General features: G+C 47.5%; 1 protein-coding gene across 1 annotated transcript in view; it reads left to right on the top strand.

The window, feature by feature from the left end:
• Positions 1-21,198, top strand: part of XPO7 (exportin 7) — an 86,460-nt gene that overhangs the window by 56,852 nt on the left and 8,410 nt on the right. Inside the window, exons 9-23 of the mRNA XM_014579740.3 lie at positions 3,229-3,348; positions 4,745-4,891; positions 6,320-6,492; positions 7,316-7,509; positions 8,993-9,098; positions 10,394-10,529; positions 11,870-11,943; positions 12,995-13,075; positions 14,239-14,302; positions 15,489-15,597; positions 16,052-16,158; positions 16,635-16,723; positions 17,994-18,101; positions 19,533-19,615; positions 20,400-20,614. Coding sequence (XP_014435226.1) covers positions 3,229-3,348; positions 4,745-4,891; positions 6,320-6,492; positions 7,316-7,509; positions 8,993-9,098; positions 10,394-10,529; positions 11,870-11,943; positions 12,995-13,075; positions 14,239-14,302; positions 15,489-15,597; positions 16,052-16,158; positions 16,635-16,723; positions 17,994-18,101; positions 19,533-19,615; positions 20,400-20,614 — 1,806 coding nt within the window. The remainder of the gene's footprint in view (positions 1-3,228; positions 3,349-4,744; positions 4,892-6,319; positions 6,493-7,315; positions 7,510-8,992; positions 9,099-10,393; positions 10,530-11,869; positions 11,944-12,994; positions 13,076-14,238; positions 14,303-15,488; positions 15,598-16,051; positions 16,159-16,634; positions 16,724-17,993; positions 18,102-19,532; positions 19,616-20,399; positions 20,615-21,198) is intronic.

Raw genomic sequence — 21,198 nt, 5'->3', positions numbered from 1 at the left:
ATAATTGAGTTGGTGCGTAGAGCTGCTCACTCTGCAGCCAGACTCAATGGCTACGTCTACACTGGCACCCTTTTCTGGAAATGCTTAAAACGGAACAGTTTTCCGTTATAAGTATTTCTGGAAAAAGCGTGTCTACATTGGCAGGATGCTTTTCCGGAAAAGCGTCCGTGGCCAATCTAGACGCGCTTTTCCGCAAAAAAGCCCCAAGTGTCATTTTCGCGATCGGGGCTTTTTTGCGGAAAACACTACTGTGCTGTCTACACTGGCCCTTTTCCATAACAGTTTTCCAGAAAAAGGACTTTTGCCCGAACGGGAGCAGCATAGTATTTCCGGAAAAGCAGCTGATTTCTTACAGTAGATCGTCAGTGCTTTTCCAGAAATTCAAGGGGCCAGTGTAGACAGCTGGCAAGTTATTCCAGAAAAGCGGCTGATTTTCCAGAATAAGTGGCCAGTGTAGACACAGCCAATGTGTATAAAGCATTCAAATCCAAATCCTGACTCAGTCAGCAAGAGTCCCATGGTAAGATGATTCTCCCTTGGAAGTTGTTCTGATCTGTGTGTGAATGTGGCATGGTAGAAAGCAGATTCTGTAAATACCTTTCAGGTGCTGCTCCGGGAGAAGCCCAGCAAATCATTAAATCTTAAAAATTGGTTATTAACAATGTTGGTCATTACAGGCAAAGAGAGGGAGGGGAGCAACTTACATAGTTCTCTGTTGGTAGATAGTTTCCCTTAACAGCACTAAATATTTCAGAATTGGTACAACTGGGCTAGTTGCTTATGTATCTCACAGTATTTAAGTGTCTAAATATTTTTCCTAGTTAATGTAGACATATGCTGCAATGGAAACATTTCTTAACTCTGGCTGGAGAAGGGAGAATCTTCCTTCAAAAATAAATTTCTAGGAGAGGTAGGACAGAGCTGGTCACTTCATTATCTAGTGCTAGCCAAGTTTGAGATTCAAGCCTCTCTGAAATTCGAGAGAGTTTTAAAAAAATCACACTGTTAAGCATCTACTCATCTGGGCTTATCTCAATTTGTGTGGCTTATTTCGAGGTATGTCAATTGCATAGCTTATTTTGAAATTGGGAGCATTTACACAGCACTTATTTGGCAATAGAGCACTCTTCCTCCGACTTCCCATGCTCCTCATACAATGAGAGGTACAGGAGCCAGAGTAAGAAGTCCTCCAGCTTGACAGTATCTTGACTTTATTTTAAAATAACTGCCTGCTGTGTAGACGCAGGCTAAGTTATTTTGAAATAACATTGCTGTGTAGATGTACCCTTACACAAGTAATTGCTCTGAGCTTTGATCATTAAGTGCGAGGTAGCAAGAACCAGAGGAGCGTTAACAGCAGAACAGGTAGTTCTATGACAGGTTGGCAAACCGGGGCTTCTCTTAGTGCGGAGAGTCTATAATTAATTTGCTTGCAGTGTTCATAATCCCATTCAGCAGTGTGGCAATGGATTCACTTGCATAACTCCATCTTTGGAATCTACCTTCGGCTTAAACGTAATAGTGGTTGAGACGGGAGCACTCTAATGTAAACAAATGTGCACCTTGCCATTCTTCCTTCTCTGACCCTGGACCAGGCATGTCAAACTTGAAACCTACTGAGGGCTGCACAAACGAAAGCTGATAGCTTTCAGGGCCACCAAAGAAAATGTACTTCTATTGGAAAGTCGTAATTATTTATTATTATAGATTATGTTTTAAATATATTTTATAATTTTCCAGGTCTTGTTTTAATACAATACAATAATTTGATGTGTAAAATTGTTGTTTGCCCATATAAAATAATTTTTAATTTAAATGTAAATTGAAAGTACTTTTTAATTTTTTTTAGATGATACATAACTTGTTTTGTTGAAATCAAAACAAGTATAGACCGTGGTTAATCAAATAGAACAGGCTTCTGTGAAAATTTCAGATGCTTTGTAAGTTTGAGATTTTGCATAAACATAATATTCGTGCAATTGCAAAAAAATATGTATTTATTGATATAAAATTAATATACATTTTGTGATTTTTATTTGGGAATAAATAAAATGTTAACAAAATATCCCCGTCCTCTCCCCCAGAGCCAGGCACTCCCATACCCCTGTTCTAACCCAATCCCCCTCCGCTCCCCCAGAGCCGCCCCCCCACCGCTCTAACCGAATGCCTCATCCCTCCCCCAGAGCTAGGCACACACACCCCTCTAACCCAATGCCTCCCCCCAGAGCCAGGCCCCCCAACCTAATGCCTCCACCCTCCCCCAGAGCCAGGCATCCCCCAGATCCCCCACACCTAGTGTCTCTCCCCCCCCCCCCAGAGTCAGGCACTCCCAGCTCTCCCCCCTCCGCCCCTCAACCTAATGCCTGGGTCCCGAAGCCACCGCCGACCCACACATTTCTTCCTCAGGCGCTGGGGCAGCGTGAGCACAGCGGCCAGCTGTGAGCAGGCGCTTGATGCCTGTGCAGAGCGGCCGGCCGGCCATGAGCATGTGCTGGAGCGCAGAGCAGCCTGGCCAGCTGGGAGCAGTCACTGTGGTGCCGTGCGCAGAACGGCCAATTGGCCGGCTGCGATCTGCACTCAGCCACGTGCTCCGAGCGGCCAGCGGGCCGCACTTTATTCTTTAATAAAAAGGTAGTGGCGGGCCACACAAAACGTTCATCCATGCGGCCGCCAGAGGCCTGTTTGACATGCCTGCCCTAGACCTATTAAACTCTCTTCTGTGGAGAGGCTGGCAGGGTTTCCTCCCACCACCCGTATTGGTCAAGTCCTCCTTTGTTGTGCACAACGACAGATGACCGTAGTGAGGTGAGAGCACAACCTGCACTTTTGCTTTCACCGTTTGGGGAAATCCTTTATTTCTGTCACCACATGGCCAAGGCGTGGAGACTGTAATATAGTCATGGAGTTTAAGGCTTGAAGGGCCTTCCTAAACTGGTTATTCATTAAGCCATGAAGCTGGAGAGGCGATCCCCATGCTGCTAGTGTCTTACTCCCTGCTGCTTGTTTCCACTGGATTTCTCCTGGTTTTCTCTTTTCATGGGGAGAACATTTAGAGGTGGTTTTTCAGGTTGTAAACCACACTTTGAACTATAGCAGCTGAGTTTGATTGCTAAGGAGTAAAGAGAATACTTAAATGAACTACTACCTCTGGAAAGGGCAAACAACTCAGACCATTCCCTTCAGTTGGAATGAAGCCCTTTCCATTTTGTTCCTTTTGCTTCCTTTTAGGTCTTGTCCTGTTTAGTCCAGATAGCGTCTGTCCGCAGATCCCTTTTTAATAATGCAGAGAGAGCAAAGTTCCTGTCTCATCTCGTTGATGGTGTTAAACGGATACTGGAAAACCCACAGGTGAGCATAGGGCAAGCCAGGTATTTCTTAACAGTATTATTTCTACAATTTATTGCATTTGCTACATTTGCTTCCCTACACTACTCTTCTGTCCTGGGCCCTTCATGACGAGGTAAATGTAGAGGAAGGTGACAAAACATCAGAGAAGAACTAAAATGTTTAATGAACTCAATGTGTATAGTTCATTTAAGTGGGAAACTAAAAGGTAAAGGAGAGAATAAACAGTCAGAGGTGAAGGTTTAAAAAGTGTAAACCCCAGAGATGGAAGCGAATTGTTTAGTGTGATATGTATCAAAGTGGAATGAAATATATGGAACAGCTCTGACTCCCATTAAGGCTTGGGAGACTAATGGTGTTGGAGTTTACCCCACTATTGAATAGAGAAGTAAGAGTTTAATTGGACAAAAATGCTGAAAATGTGTTTACAGAAACAATCTTGCACTGAGCAAGAAAGAAAGACTAAGATGATGTCTGTCATCTTTACCTACTGTTCTTCAGTCTTGCACTCCCAATCAAAAGTTCTTAAATATCACTGATTATCTGTGTTGAAAGGAGATTTTCAAGAGTGATACTTGAGCCTAGTTGTTTACACCTTGTGTAGTTTGCCACTGTGAATTATATATGGTCCAGACTAATGTTTTAGGTACGTTCCAAGACCTGCCAATGATAGGGTGCATTTCAGCTGGGTCATCTATACTGTGTGGCTTTGAGGGATCATACTTTACACTTACACAACACAGTCCATGTAAGGATATCCAAGGAAGTAGAGGTGGGCAAGCACTACCCCTTGTTTTAGAAATGGGGATCTGAGGCATGGAATGATGAAATAATTTGCCAAATCATGAAGCAAATCAGTAGGGCCTGGTCCACACTAGGACCTTAATCTAAAATAACCCCTCTGCCCCCCCCCCCATTCGAATTTGTAAGTGGTGCGTCCACACTACCAAACCCATTATTCCAAAATGAGGGGCTGCGGAATTTGAACTCTGTTCTCCTGCTTTTCATGAAGAATAACACTAATTTAGAACTCGTAAGTCCGAAATAACACTCCGGTGCTACTAATACAAACTAATTGGCCTCCAGGAGGCCTCCTGCAGCTCCCCAGAGTGCTTTGTGGGGCTCTGAGTTCGAAGTAGGTTCTGTTAAGGTAGACGCGATGCCTCAGACTCATTTCGATGCTTCCCTGTGGTGAGGATGTGCAAGTTCGAATTTGTTAAATCAGGAGACCAGAAGTCACATTTAGTAAATTTGAAATAATTTCCTAGTGTAGACATGGCCTGGCAGAGTTGGGAATAAAACCCAGGTCTCCTAACTCCCATCTCTGTGTGCTGATAGACCACTAGACAGTGCTACCTGGCTTACTATTTGACATACTGTTGGTTCTCTTCCTCCCCAGAGTCTGTCAGACCCGAACAATTACCATGAGTTCTGCAGATTGCTGGCACGATTGAAAAGCAACTATCAACTGGGAGAGCTGGTGAAGGTGGAAAACTACCCTGAGGTCATCCGACTCATTGCCAACTTCACCGTGACCAGTCTGCAGGTGGGAATTCCTGACATTTGGCCTTATTGGAACCTCTCACAATGGAGGAGTCCCCCTTCTTTGCAGGAGCTATGCCCATTTGTCAGGCCCAGTAGCAACGAGGCTGCGGCATCCACTCAGGCTTTGTAATGGCAGAGTCAGTATTGATCATACTATGAACCTTGGCTGCAAAGTACTTGAGGGGAGGGTTGTAATTACAGCCCTGGAGTTTTTCCTTGTTCCGTCAGTAGCAGTGGCTGATTCATGGCTCTTTTAGCGTAGTGCATCAACCCTTCATTAAAATGTAGTGTAGAGGGTGATTCAATCAGTATCGTGCAGTCCTTTCCGCTGTTGTGCAGCATACAACTACATCTCTGTACACAATAAAATGACATTTTAAAAATTCTTCCATGGAAACTACTGCACACTGGCAGCTTTGATTTGTAGACCATTGGAGTGTATGTAGCTTTTAGCAATATGCAATGTTGTTGAGATGGCTTGTAAATGAAGGGGTTTAGTGGAGGCAAATAGGAGCAGTTGAATTTTACAGCTTGAGTGAGGATTGGGTGTGTTTGATAGTTCCAAGAGAACTGAATAAAACAGTTTAAGATATTAAAAAGCAGGCAAGCTGTGTATGCCTGGCCCCAGGTGAGGGACTAAATTGCATTATGGGTGCTTCATCAAACCAGAAGTGTGTTGCAATATTGCCGTTTGTAATGTAAATGTCAGTAATTCTGCATGTTGCTGTGCCGCTGTGTCACTTCCCTTCAGGACAGATGGAGGGTCTCGTGTTCTCATGCAGGAGCCCAGCAGCAGGGTTGGACCAGGCTGCCCAAATGGTTTAAAAAAAGAAACCCCGTTTTACGCCAGGTCTCCAGCATTGAAAGTCTAGTGCGGCAGAGTTTGACAGCCCTTCTCTTGGGACTTCCCCTGAGCTGTGGCATGTGAAGAGCACTGAAGGGACAGCTCTAGAGAGCCCGTGCATAGCAAGCCCTAAGAGAGATGGAGCTCAGCAGGGGCTGACTTTTGCTCTGCCTGTGTTGTCACAGTACTAGGGCATGGTTTCCTCGCTGCACTACCATGCTCAGAAGAATGAGGAGAGAAAGAAGCAAGGCTGTTCGGGTTGAGGGAGGGCCAACCCTACAAGCAGGTATTTTCAGACCTGCACTGGGGCCTGAAGGCTTCAGCTCAGCTCCATCTCATGCAAGCTTATTTTGGCCTATCCCTGGCTCCTTTGCTGAACAATTTTCTTCCTTTAGGCACTCTTGGAATTCAGGGGCTGATTTAAATTCAGCGCTGCCGAGGAAAACGGAGCATTAAAGCATCCTGGATAAGCCCCTGACAATCTAAGATGCTCTCCTACTGGCAGACGGTTCAAGACAAACGTAACATTCTGCAAGATCCTAAACTCACTGGCTTCCTTTGCTTTCTCTGTCTTGGTACCTGCAGCACTGGGAGTTTGCACCAAACAGCGTACATTATCTCCTAAGCCTGTGGCAGCGGCTGGCAGCATCTGTGCCATATGTTAAAGCCACAGAGCCGCATATGCTAGAAACATACACTCCAGAAGTCACGAAAGCATACATCACTTCCAGGCTGGAGTCTGTGCACATCATACTGAGGTAAGGGAAGCCTGAAAAGGCACAAGCATTTCTACTTCAGTGCCTACAGCACATAAGGGAAAATCTTGCAAGGGTCTTTGGTCGGGATGTCAAATCCTATTTAATTGATTAAGCAATTAAATGTAGCGTTTAACCGGCTCACTGATTAAGGGGAGGCAGGCAGGGGGCTGCTCCAGCCTGGCTGGGCTAAAACGCCCCTGTCCACAGCTGGCCCTGTGGGGCTGGAGCAACCCCCTGCCCACAGCATGGCGAGGAGCTGCTCCAGTCCCCACTGGTTAACTGGAACCAGTAACCTTTCACATCCCTAGTTTTTGGAATTAGATGCGTAGTATTGAGTCCAGTCTTAGGATGTTTTGCTTTGTCAGTGAAATGTCTCAGGAGGGATGTGTCATCCTTTTATATTTGCAGTGTATTTTAATTAGAGTTAATTTATTGGATGGAAGAAAACCAAAATATGAAAGATGGGAAACACTAAAGCACGACGACAACCAGATGCCATAATACTTGGTATTTCTTAAACACGTAAAGTGCTTTGTTTAAAACCCTGGGCAAATATTGTCATAAACCTGTGATGGCCCTTTCAGCTCTATTAGTCCTGTGCCCATAAAACAAGAGGACACTAGTGATGAACACTCGGTTGTATTCCATCAGTCTGTGCAGTGCTCCATCATGAGAGCTACCAGAGGCAAAGATTCAGATGATCAGGTTTTAAAATAGCCGTGTGCCTAGGAGAAGTGTCTTCCATGGGGGAAATAAGCTTGTTGAGGGTCAGGCTAGCACGAATACTAAGCTTCATTTATAATGCTGTTTTCTGCCCACGCAGAGATGGTTTGGAAGATCCACTAGACGACACCGGCCTTGTGCAACAGCAGTTAGATCAGCTGTCCACCATTGGCCGGTGTGAGTACGAAAAGACCTGTGCTCTCCTGGTGCAGCTCTTTGACCAGTCAGCCCAGACTTACCAGGAGCTGCTACAGAGCGCCACTGCCAGCCCCATGGACATCGCCGTGCAGGAAGGTGAGTGCAGTCCAAGAGCAGTGGCCAGGGAGCCCTGGTCAATTTGCCCCTTTCAAAAAACTACAGTTCCAGAAACCTGCTTCCCCCATCGAATCCTGTCCAGAGAGACCCACTCCTACAGTTATTCTCTTGTGAAAATGAGCAAGGGGCTTGGACATATTCAGCCTGTTTTATAGGGGTGTTATGGTTTCAGTTAGAGGGCCAGGTTTTTACTTTAACTCCTTTTCCCTGATGGACCTCTGATGTTGCTGGACCAGAGAGTCCTGGACCACGGAGGTTCAACCTGTGAAACTTCAGATGGTGAGGACTTGAGTGTGTCTGTCATACCAGCCTTGTGTGCTTTCAGAGGATGAGTACTCCTCTTTGCACATATGCAATGTTTCCAGAAGCCTACAGAACATGGTCTTGTATTAAAGGAATGTCATGGGGTGAGGGTGATCTTATGAGGACAGCACACTGCAGCTAGAAACGATGCTCTGAAGCAAATAGGTACAATTTCCAGGATCAGAACTGTGGCCTATCTTCCACTAAATGGAGAATCAAGTAATACAGGTTGAACCTCTCTAGTCCAGCACCTTTGGCACCTGACTAAGGATGTTAAATAGAGGGTAATTGACTAATCGAATAGTCGATACATTTTTGTATTGACTATTCGATTAGTCAATAGAGTGCCTCTGCCTTTCAAGTGTAGTGCTCCCAGCATCCGGCTCCTCGCAGCATTTTAAAGCAGCATCCCTGTGCGGCGCCTGGGGTCAGCTAGGGACTCAGCTGATTCCGGGCTCCACGAGGTGCTGCTGCTTTGAAATGCTTCGAGGAGCCTGACACCGGGCTCCCCGTGGCATTCAAAGTGGCAGCGCCGCAAGGAGCAGCTGACCCAGGACTCCATGTGGCGCTGCTGCTTTGACATACCCTCCTGTTCTTCCCCCACCCTTGCTGCCTCTATTTAATAGAGGAAGCAAGGGAGGGGAAGTGACTAGAAGACTGTCCATTTGCTTATCGGATAGTCGACTAGTTCTTCACCTCCCAACACCTGACCAGTGCCGAGCCAAAGAATTTTCTGAACCACGGAAAATGGATGTTGTCTAGCAACATCACCAACACTTCTACTACTTACTGGGCTCTTAGAAGACATTTCGGGGTAAATTAGAGCTAAATAACAGCACAGAACACTGAGAGCAGGCCTGGTGGCTGTAGACAAACTTTATGGGACTACAGGAAACTCAGCCACACCCATGATAAGTGGACACCCAGCTAACTAAAATCATGCCAGACCATGGATGTTGCCAAACCAGAGAGTGCTGGACTAGAGAGGTTCAGCTGGTACTGACGTAACTGTAGCTTCTTGATCGGTAGAATAAAATAAGCTCTTTTAAGCTTTCTTCATGAGCCTTGGCTTTGCTGGAGAAAAACCCAAAGAATCCCTTTCTCTCACTACCATGTTGCCTGTCAAGTGTTTGTTTCTGATGTCATCTGTTGGCTTCAGGGCGTCTGACGTGGCTTGTCTATATCATCGGGTCAGTGATCGGTGGCAGGGTTTCGTTCGCCAGCACAGATGAGCAGGATGCCATGGACGGCGAGCTGGTTTGTCGGTAGGCATGCTGGATGCTTTCTAGCTACACTAAGCACTGTCCCGTTCTTGTGGCTGTGGGGTAGTAATTCTCTAGAGGATGTTCTCCCATCCCTCTTTTCTTACTCTCACTATAAATAACTGGATGGAATCGGCCCTCGTGCACAAAGACATTGATAGCACCGGCTAGACTCACTGAGCAAATGTCTGTTGGGATCTGTTTAAACCTGAATGTCTCTATCTGTTTGGCAAGGGATCTAAATAATCAAAGGGGAGAGTATGTGAGAGTGGAATTTTTCCTACTTGTTTAAACATCCGCTGCAGAGTAGAACCCGGTGTGTCTTGGTTCTTTTTGGGGATGAGAGGTTTTTTTATACGAACCAAAATGGCTTTGATAGTACATATCTTGTGAATACCCCAGTTTCCTACAGCAGATGGAATTCTTACACAGGGAGGCACTTGTACATTTTTTGTAGCCAGAACTGTAATCATAATTGCTGATTTGTGTGGTATGGGTAATTAATATGCAGTGCATGGCTCTTAAACAATCCTAAGATAAGCAAAATGCCATGTAGAACATAAGCCTAATACTGCTTCTCTGGGATCAAGCAGGAGAAAGAGGACTTAATTAATCTGAGACTTTATCAAAGTTGGTCATGTAAACTAGGGATGTTAAATTTCGATTAATCAGCTAATCAAATAGTCGATAAGGGGTGAGGTGGGGGACTTGCCATCCTTGCTGCACCTCTGCCTTTTAAATGTAGCAAGTGCCGCCCACAGCTCTTACTGCATTTAAAAAGGCAGAAGAGTAGTGGGGAACCCGGGGCAAGTAGGGACTCAAGCAGTCCCTGCTCGCCCCGGTTCCGACTGCTGCTACACGTCAAACGCAGAAGCATGGCAGTTGGAACGGGAGCAAGCAGGAACCGGTTGGGTCCCCGCTCGCCCCAGGTTCCCCACTGTGCCTCTACCTCCCCTGCCCCCCTGGGGAGATGATTCTAGGGGGAACCAACTTTTAAGCCAGCTCTCCCTCCCGCCCCCCCCCCCCCCCCCCGCTTCCTCTGATACAGAGGCAGCGGGGGGGGGTGGGGCGGAGCGACTAGTGGAGCAGTGACTCAACTACCTGATAAGCCTAGGCTTACTGGGTAGTTGACTAGCCGCTTACATCCCTATTCTCAGCCATACGCAGCTTGGAAATTATACCACCTGCCTGATACCACTCTTCTGCGCTCCCTTCTCAGTGTTCAGCCAGGCTGGTATTTCTTGTCCTCCTGGAGCTGTTGATAGATCTGTCACTTCTTCTTCTTTCCCTCCTTTCAGGGTATTGCAGTTGATGAACCTGACAGACTCTCGCCTGGCACAGGCTGGGAACGAGAAACTGGAGCTTGCCATGCTGAGCTTCTTTGAGCAGTTCCGAAAGATCTATATTGGAGATCAGGTGCAGAAATCCTCCAAGGTAATTCCTTCTCCCCTGCAGCCTTGAGGCATTGCTGGCTCCGGTAATGCCTTCACTTCTTTTGGCATATGAGCTGCTAGATCTTAATTTGCTCTTGTGTTATAAGAGCTTATCAGAAGCTCCCATCCCTCCTGCTTTCCACATACCCCGTTTTACACTTACAGCTTCAGCAGTACACTTTGGCACTGCTTTTCATTAAGATGTCTGATTAGGGCACTACTCTAGGTCTTGGAGGACCTGGGTTCATATCTCTGTTCCATCACAGGCTTCCGGTGTGACCTTGGGCAAGTCACTTAACTTTGCCATGCCTCAGTTTCCCATCTAAATAATGGTAGATAATAGCCTTGCCCTAGTTCACAGGAGTGTCAAAGGGGAAAAATGCATTAGGAGCTGAGTGCCTCACAGTGCTTAGGAGAATGGGAGCTATATCAGTACCTCAGAGGTGTTAGGGCTGGGGTGTGGTTCTGACGTTTAGTTAAAACTTACTGGATTGTTTCCTAGACATTCTGAAGATCCTCTAGACTTGGCACTGAGGTGAAATGTGACGTGTTGGCTGCCAAAGAGGGCAGTTTTTGAAGACAAGGGAGGGTTAATGAAAAAGGGCCCCTCTCAGTTTTCCTGCTATGTCCCCCCTCTCAGCGTACACTGGATGTTAACATTGGGGTACTTGGTTCTTAAAGAGAGTTGAGAGAAACTGTCCCATCTTCTTTCTAAAAATTTTCTGTCATTCTGATAACCCATAATTCCCAATTGGCCAGGGACGTGGGTTAAAGCCCCAGTGAGACACTCTTGCTTCTGGAGCTGCAGGGGGCTTGGGAGCATGTCAGATCCCAGGGATATGAGGTGGGGCGTTTGTTGCACTCTGCTCATAGCTGTGTTAGTGTCAGAGCTATGGGGCTGCGTCTTCAGAGAGAAAACGAATGCCCCGATTTTGTATATAGCATCTCTAGCTGCTGAGAGCCCAGCTGGGGATGAACTTGTCTGGAATGAAAAAGAGGATGAAAATCTTACAGGTCAACAACATGTTCTGCTTTTGTTAACCTGTTACCCCATGTAGAGTAGGGGTCTGAGTAAGAATGCGAGTGCCTCAGGGCAGGAACCTTCTCTGGCTAAGTGCAGCAGGGAAGAAAATGAAGAGCTATCAGGCCATTTCATAAAAGTAGGCTGGGGATCAAACGTTCTCCCTGCTTAACTGCTTGGAGACCCTAGTGTTCGGGGAAACGAATTAGCTATTTTTAAATTCAGGCTGCGTCCCCAGTAGAGTCCTACCTTCTTCCAGCAAAAATGCCACTAATTCCATTGACTTCTTGTTAACTTTTGTGTTGCTCTTTCCCCTCCAGCTGTACCGCCGTCTCTCCGAGGTCCTGGGATTGAGTGACGAGACCATGGTCCTGAGCGTCTTCATAGGGAAAATGTAAGTAGTTCTGCTTGCAGGCATCAGGGATGCCAGGAGTAACTGGGACAACCTCACTATAAGAGAGTGTTGTTCAGACTGAGAGGGGAGCCTCTGGCTATTGGAGGGCATTATAGGCCGTGGCCAGAGGTTTAGGTCCTGTACAGCATCCAGGATTTATGTATTTTACTGCGTCATGGAGACACACAAATGGAATCCCCTGCAGCTACACCAGGATAATGGATCCTCTTTTCAGTGCCCCCTTAATTGGGCTTCTGCCATCATCGTTACAAGGGGCAATCTCCGTTATCGTACATCGCCACGTCGTTATTGCTAATCACGAGCCTAGAGACCACAGTGGGGAGGGGACTACAAATAGCAGTAGGCAGTTCAAAATAGCGCCAGTACCGATCTTAAACCTCTTCCACTTCACTAGACTGCCCCCTCGTGGCCTGTTGCTTAGGAGCTTCCTCTGGATTGAACACGTCAGCGGGGTTTTCTCCTGTCTTTCTGGCCGTCCCCGTTAGACTCTGAACCCCTTCCATACCTCCAAGGCTGAAGCCCAGTGCCGTGCGCCTGGATGCACATGGCCATCGGCTTCCTGCACTCCTCCTGCATTCCTTTTTTGCCTTGGTGTACGAGGTGCCTGTCCACTCTTGCCCATCCACAGGGGGTTACATGGCTCTCCTGGAAGAAGCAAGGGCTACTAGAATTCTGCAGCTGACAGTGGATGGTGCAGGTGCAGAGTTGCATAGTCTGCATGTTGTCACTGCCGCAGAATTCTCTTACCCTTGCTGCAGAAATCAGCCCTGGAGTGCCACAGAATTCCAAGGGCCTGGGTATGGGCCAGTGTAGCTTGGGACCCAAGTAGTGAAGATTATCTGAAGGATAATTTTCTAGTCAACCAAATGTAAGTACAGTAATTTTATACCAATATTTTGTGGCTTGTGATGTCTGTGACTTTTTTGGAGGGTGGAGATGGAATTGGGTGACGTTTGATGGACAGTTCTACCTTGCAAGAAAGGAGAGTCAAACCGTCCCTCTGACCTGTTGTTCTTCTCCTTTCCTGTAGCATCACCAACTTGAAGTATTGGGGTCGATGCGAACCAATCACCTCCAAGACACTGCAGCTTCTCAACGATCTCTCCATTGGATATCCTTTTCTGTAAAGAGCCTGGGCGTGTCACAGTGGAATTTGGGGGACGCCACACCAGTGTGTTCAGATGAAATGGGATCATTTTGCATAAGTTCATTAGTTATTGCCGTCCACCGAGCTAATCTTCCAGTAGGTCTGTCAATTCGCCGGCAACTTCCTAGAGCTGGAGAGCGGCATCTCCAGACAAAAATTCCAGCCACATAATACTGGGCGTGACTGTCGTTTCCACTCTCCCAGGTTTGTGCTGTGATTCCATGTGAACTTGGCTTATTTTAAAAAACAAACCCCCAGATTTCCATTTTTCCACGTAACCCCGAAACACCTTCATACATAAGTGACTGCACTGGGTCAGACCAAAGGTTCATCTAGCCCAGTATCCTGTCTGCTGACAGTGGCCAAGGCTAGATGGCCCCAGAGGGAATGAACAGAACAGAGGCTAGGGACACCATTTCTACCCATCGCGGCTAATAGCCATTGATGAAGGACCTACTTCCATGAATTTAGATGTTTTTTTGAAAACTGTTCAAGTCCTGGCCATCACAACATCCTCTGGCAAGGAGTTCCACAGGTTGATTGTGCATTACATGAAAAAGTACTTTTGAGTAGCCAAGAGAGCACAGACCTTTTCACCTGGTTGCAAAGAATCCCAGTAGAGGGCTGTTACATTGTCAACTTTATAACTAAGGATTATGGCTGCTTCGTATCTTATAGCCCACAGCCTTCATTTGTGTGCTGCCGAGGCATTGAAGACCATAGTACAGGTTGGGGTTACCTCTTCCTTCCAAAACAAGTTGAAAATGAAGTGGGATTCTGCAGTGGGGTGAAATGTGCATCTTCCTCTTTCGAAGCAGAATAGATCCAGTGCACTCCAGAACTCGTAATGCATGATAGCAGGATCCACACAGACACTTACAGCATGGAAGGCTATTATAGATAGACACTCCAGCTTGCTGTGCACCAACTGTTGGTATAGACGAGTCCTTGGTAATAGGAGCTGGTTAGAGAAAAAACGGTGGCTGAGAAACTTCACAGGGCCTGAAAGCATTTTGTAAAACGTGTACGTACTCCAGGAAGCATTCCCTTGTATGCGCTTTGCAGGCACTTGGAACCATCCAGGGACTGGCTGGTTCTGCTTGCTGTTTCCTTAACACCCTTTCTACATACAGTAGTGTTAGGAAACTGGTGAAACTGAGCGCAGTACAGTTCATGCTGAACAATCACACGGTAAGTCTTTCATTCCCTTCCAGCCTCTCTTGTAACAAACTCTTACATGAAGGTGCCTGTAGGCAGGCTAAAGCAAGAACCAGTCCTTTATGTTCTCACATGCAGGCGCTCTTCTGAAGTGTAACTGCAGGTTTCCTGAATACTTGCTTCACAAGAGACTGTTACGATTATGATCTCCATTCTCTGCCTCTTTCTTAAGCCTCTACTTTAAATCCAGGATGTCAGAATTATATAGTCCCTCTCAGCCAAATGATTCCTGCTTCTGTACAAACATAATACAGGAATCAGTCTCTCTCTTTTTTTTTTTTCTGTGTCTCAAAGACACTCTGTCACACCCCTCACCAAAATACAACTAATTCTGGCTAAGAATGTGTGGAGCTGTGAGGCCCTGCTTTGGGAATTTCAGGGAGATGGCATGTAATAACATTCTAACACCCTGGTCACATTCCTATCTAATAGACTACCTTTAGGGAAAAGGTCCAAGGGGTGTTTAGCTGCCACAGGGACCAGGACTCAGACTTGCAGGTCTGCCCATACGGGTGGTCCTCCAGCAATGCAGTGTGTTCTCATGCAGTTCTGGGGTATTAACTCAAAGATAATTTTCAGAATCAACACTAGTTATAACAGCACTCAAGGGTTCTCTCTGGAGGGCCCTGGATCTGGTCCTTTACTGGAAATTAATCAATAATATTGCATTAAAGTGTAATCCTGGCTTCCACTGGGAGGAAAGGTGGCTGGATATGATGACACCTAGAAATCCCTGAGTGAGAGGCAGATCTAATGGTTAGAGCAATGGCCTGAAAATTGGGGCTCCTTTTACACACACTCTCTGTGTGGCCTTTTACCATCCCCATTTTACATATGGGGAAATTCATCTCTCTTTGGAGGCAAAGCAAGACTTAAGTGATTATAAAGCACGTCAGAATCCTCAGACAAAAAGCAAAGGATGCCTGTTAACCGTATCTCTGTAATACCAGGGAGAGTGGCCCTCTCGTGGCTTTATTTTTTTAGGTTAGCTGCAGCAGTAAAGTGCTTAGCAAAGCAAACAGTGGCTCAGTCCTGCCAAGGCTCTTGAAAGAACAGAGTACGAGTCCAAGCAATCCAGGCCCCTCAGTGCCCGTGGGCCTCTAACCAATGAGCCTTGTCACCCAGCCACTCACTGTTAACTTTGCTTTTTCATTGACAGAGTGAGCACTTTTCATTCCTGGGTATTAACAATCAGTCCAACCTGACTGACATGCGATGTCGGACTACTTTCTACACTGCACTTGGGCGCCTCCTCATGGTGGACTTAGGTACTGCACCCCATTCTTACAGACCTGAGAGGAGCGGGGAAGTTGGGTTGCCAGCTTGTTCACAGGGCTCTTAAATGTTCTGCTTACTTTCCCTGTGGAAGGTGGTGGCTTCGCCAGTAAAACGGCACTCGCCCCGCCAGGAAGGGAGAGGAGTCTTGAGGGGGAGGGATTGCAGTGATAGTCTGTACTCGTAAGAGAGAGAGGCAGGCCACTAATAGGGCCAAATTTTCCTTCACGAGCTGACTCTTACAGACAAATCCACGTGCAGTCTTGATTCTGCAAAGTTCTCTCTGCACCCCCAGTCTTTTGTCCCTGGCAGGGGTTGATAAAAGTACCATCTTTAGCCAGGGAAACGGGGGCTCCCTCAAATTAGTGCCTTTCTTTCACTTCCCAGCACTGTGCTGTGACATGTGGCACCTGGGTGGAAGTTGCCAATTTCCCTCTTCTCTTTCAGGGGAAGATGAGGATCAGTATGAACAGTTCATGCTGCCCCTCACCGCTGCATTCGAGGCCGTGGCACAGATGTTCAGCACAAACACTTTCAATGAACAAGAGGCAAAAGTAAGTCCGAATTGAGTGAGACAAAATCTTGGGTTAATCAGTGCCTTGGGACTCTATCGGCACTCCTTTTCCAACAGGGGCCTTGTCACCCATGACCTTAAAGCGCTAAAAAGGAAGTTTGAATAATTCCCAGTGTTTGGGAGGTGGTAGCCACGGTTGGGGAGACCCTGATCTCTTGGAGAGGGAAAATGATCACTAGAAGAGATCCAGACATTTGGGGAAGGGTCTCCTGCACCCAGAATAGCTGCGCGGCTTTAACCAGTGACGCTTCTCAGTACCCTCCTTGCCTTGGCTTAACTTGGGTGCATTCCTGTTGCGTAGGGAAAAGGAATGTCCAATTTTTGAGACCAGAGGCCACCAAAGAAACGCTCCGTGCCTCTTGGTTGGAAGGGTGATGGGCTAGTGGAGGCGGGGAGGGGGTGGGAAGTGTCAGAGTGTCACTTAACATGTACTGTATCTCTCCCTTCACAATTTAGAGGACCTTGGTCGGCCTTGTGAGAGACCTGAGGGGAATAGCCTTTGCCTTCAATGCCAAGACCAGCTTTATGATGCTGTTTGAGTGGATGTATCCTCACCCTAAACAATCCCCCTGGCCACAACAGAGGACTAAAGGCTTTAGCCACCCGTACAGTAGAACGGAGGGATAAGTGGTTCGGGGCTGCTGCTCCCAGAATCCTAGGACCACCGGGCTGTCTAATCGAGCTGCCTGCCAAGATGCGGGGTTTGAACCTGTGGAGCACCTGGTTCATTCTGCATTCAGTTAACTCTTGATTTGTAGTTCTCTTTATAGGCAAGAAAATTGGCAGCTCCTGTTGCATTTCTCTCAAGCTTTGAGAGAAACTCCTTTGGGAACCCTGTTTGTGGCTTCGTGTGTTGCATCCTTCCACAAAGGAGACTAGAAATCAGTTCTAAGGCTTAGGGTTGAATTCTACATGGGCCTAAAGGCACTAGGCACCCAAATTCCCCTGGCTTATAATGGCAGTTGGACACCTAGCTCCTTTAGGCGGCTGTGAAAATGCCACCCTACACCTCTTGCTCTCTAGAGCTGGCAGGAGTTGGGAAGTAACCTGTTCACCTCGGGGACCTCCAAATGGAGTAACACATGGCCTCCAAGGGTATGTCTACACAGCAAAGTTATGCGAGCGTCTGCACAGCACTTCCGTTATTTCGAAATAATGGACGACTTACTCCATCTTCTGTAAATCTCATTCTGTGGAGAATAATGCCTATTTCGAAATAAGGCGTGTGTAGACGCTCCACTGCTGCTATTTCGAAATAGCCCCTCCCCAGGGCTAATTTATTCCTCCTGGGGCTCTAAATGGAGAGAGCACGTCTACATTAGGGAAGCCGGCCTCGGACTCATTTTGAGTCTCCCCTGCAGTGTAGACGTGCTATTTCGAAATACGCTATTTCAGAATAACTAGTCCGGAATAGCTTATTCCAAAATAACTGTGCAGTGTAGACATAGCCCAAGTGTCTGTTGTGTTCTTCCTGGTGGAGGCCACATGCCTTTATCATGGGGCAGGTGGCTTGGAAAAAGTGTATGCAACGTGATCACAGCTAGCTTTGGCAACAGCGGATGCAAGCAATCCTGTTATTTCCCCCAAGACTTTTTCAGCGATGTTTTTGTACTAACTAAATGAATGTTGCCAGCCAAATAATCGGTTAAATGGAAACAAATGACTGTTCTCCTGGAAAGTAAGACCATAGGCCCAGACAGAGGTCAGTAGCAAGAGAGCTTCTCTCCAAAGCCTGGAGCTAGGGCAAGAGTTTTTAAACTGTTGACCTTTTCTTCCCAACTAAAACAAGAAAGCTCCTTAGCTTCTGAATTGCAGCTATCCATCCTACATGCCAATTCTACAGCGGGCGATTGAATTGTGGTACCATGACCCAGCCTGCACTACACCTGTGCTCAAACTGATGGCAGAGTTGGTGCATAACAGGTATGAGACTCCAACATCCAAAAGCAAATGGGAATTCCTGTCTCTTCACTGTCTCACCCTTTAGTTTGGGGCTTGAAAATATTCTTTGCAGCCCTGTTATGTCTCTTCCATTTCCCTCTGTTTATGCCTTGCAAGTTGCCCTTAAAAAAAACTTAAAAAAAAAAGCAGCAACTCTTTTAGCAAGGAGGCAAATATAATCGTTTACACGTGACTTATGCATTATGAGTGGTTGAATCAAAGAGCTGTCCTCCGTAAGCTCTGAGCGGAAGAGAATGTGTAAAGGGACAAGCTCAGAAGCTGCTTGTTTGTTTATTGGAGTACCTCTTTCTGGAACCCATCACCATAACATCCGAGAAATTTACGTTAATTTAAAAACATGCAGTGAAAATAAGTTCTGCGCCATGTGGTGGTCAGATGACAATGGTTCTTTTTGCAAGCAGATTGATTTCTCTCTGCCACTGTTCAGAAAGGTTGGAAGCTGCCTAATGAGAGAGTGAAAGATCGCCAGACTTTGGCTCTGGGGTACTGCCAAGTGATCAGAGCTCTCTATGCAAGAGCACTGCTAAGCGGTGTTGTAGCCATCCAAGAAGGAAACTAGACTTGAACAGACACACAGTGGCTTTAATATTCTCAAGGATCCATATTGTGCTGCTGTTTACCGTAGACAAGAGATTTGTGAAAGGACAAATCCTCAGACTTTGACATCAGAAGGGATCGCCATGATCGTCCAGTGACCTCCTGCACGCTATAGACTGCAGACCTCACCTCGCCCCATAACCTCTGGCTCAGTTACTGAAGTAGAATCCTAGGGCTGGAAGAGACCTCAGGAGTCATCGAGTCCAGCCCCCTGCCCAAGGCAGGACCAATCCCAACTAAATCGACCAACCAGGGCTTTGTCGAGCCAAGACTTAAAGTCCCCGCAGTTATTGAATCTCCCCTTATGAGGTGAGAGCTAGACGAAAAGATTCCCTTCCTGTGTTTCCATTTGAAAACATCTTCACATGGAGGGAAGCAGCCTATAGAATTGCCAAGTGCCTACATCATGTGATGGACAGGCATTGGTCCCAGCACTGCGAGACCTTGCTAGAAGGCTGGCTTCCAAGATGCTCCTTGTGTGTCGGCATACATGGTGTGCACAGTCACAGCAGTTATTGCTGAGCCAGGTTTTCTGGCACGTATGAATCGTACTAGTCTTAAGATTTGTGACGTACAGGCCTTTTCTTTGGAGTCAGCAGCTCTGTGACAATGTTCTGTCCTGTATGGCCTAGTGCCACCGTTACCCCTGCCTGGGGCAACCATCTGAGCTCCCGCAAGTGGCCCTTAACACAAGGGTGCCACCGCATAGATCAGCAGAGCAGGCTGACACGCCTTGTCCCTTTGCGCTTCTGTGTGAGCAGCGGTGAGTTGACTTGGCTCTGTTCCCCCTTCTAGGTCCCAAAGGCTGCAGTTCGATGTGTCCTCGCCAAACGGCATCCTGCTCTTCCGGGAAACGAGTAAAATGATAACTACATATGGTGAGTCCCCGGCTTCTGCCCTGACGTAGCTCCTCGCCGCTGGTCACTCGGGGAGCGGAGGCTGGTGCCCTTGTCACTGCTGCCTGGGGACTTGAGGAGGAGACTGGGGTGGGATGCAGGGTGAGGTAACTGGAAAGGTTCTTACTGAGATACAGGAGGATTCTCTCTAAGGCGTGATGCTAGACAAGCAGGGGTGAGGGCTCCGGGATCTTGCCTGGCATGGAGAAAGGGAGAGGACAGCACACAGGTCTTCGGGTGGAGGCCCAAGCAGTAGCTGGGCTGAGCTGCACATGAGCAAAGGCCTTTCTGTGTGGAGTTGGGGGTTCCTTGGGGACTGGATCCTACCACTAAGGGGAGCCATTAACACTGCCCTGTTCCACCCTGCAAAGCCACTCGCATTCAGCCAGGCAGACCAAGTCATAGAATCCCAGGGCGGGCAGAGACCGCAGGAGTCATCGAGTCCAGCCCCCTGCCCAAAGGAGGACCAGCCCCAACTCAGTCATCCCGTCCAGTTCCCAACGGCGTGGTGTGAGCATAAGGGGGTGAAGAGCCATGCTGCTAACCAGTTCCTGTTGGGACACACCGCATCATAGAACAGGGCACATGGCCCCTCTAAGCTTTGCTCACAAAACTGGCCCGGAGTTTCAGCACCAAGTGTCCATTTTCTTTCTCCATGGTCACTCACAACTTTGCTGCCCCCCCGGCCTTCCCCAGGGCAGTAACACCCTGAGATGGGGGCTGGAAGCAGGGCTGGGATACTAAGTCTCCTTCTGTGCTTGCGCAGGGAATCGTATCCTAACACTAGGGGAGGTCCCAAAGGATCAAGTCTATGCCTTGAAGCTCAAGGGGATTTCCATCTGCTTCTCTATGCTGAAAGCCGCGCTAAGCGGCAGCTACGTCAACTTTGGTGTCTTCCGTCTGTACGGGGACGATGCGCTCGACAACGCCTTGCAAACCTTCATTAAGCTCCTGCTCTCCATCCCGCACAGCGATCTTCTGGTAAGCCAGCCCGCCTGTGATTAACCTCCAGACCTCGTCTAATCCCAAGCGATGTGCCAATGGCAGAGCCCGTTCCCTGTGTGCCGACTTAGCTCCGCAGTGGAGACGCTGTTTTCTGCTGGAACAGCCGCTTTTCTGTCTCTGCCCAACGGCCCCCACAATTGGCTAATGACAATTCCATGAGTGTGCGTCCCTATGAAATGATTGTTCAGGGCACGTCTGTGCTTGCTGGAAGACCGACACTCCAGAGGTTGTTCTTCTAGCGTTCGATTTAGTGGGTCTAGTATAGACCCATAAATGGAACGCAGAGGGCAGCTCCCACCAGCGTCCAGTCCTCCTCCTTTGGTGAGGAGCAAGGAAAGCAGACGGGAGCGTTTGCTGGAGCTGCGTAGCTCAAGCCGACTTTCCAGGCCCAGTGTAGACCTGTCCTCGGTGTCTTGCTCCTGAGACGGCTGCTCCTCACTCTGACAAACAGGAGCTCTACTTGTTCTATCCTCTCCCCATAAGCTGCCATGATGTAGTCAGATGCCAAAGCGAAAACCCAGCTGCACTGTAGCGAGGGAGACGCTGGAGTTTGGGTGTTT

The sequence above is a fragment of the Pelodiscus sinensis genome, chromosome 28, assembly GCF_049634645.1.
Source record: "Pelodiscus sinensis isolate JC-2024 chromosome 28, ASM4963464v1, whole genome shotgun sequence".
Taxonomy (NCBI): domain Eukaryota; kingdom Metazoa; phylum Chordata; order Testudines; family Trionychidae; genus Pelodiscus; species Pelodiscus sinensis.
This window is presented reverse-complemented; position numbering and strand designations above follow the sequence as displayed.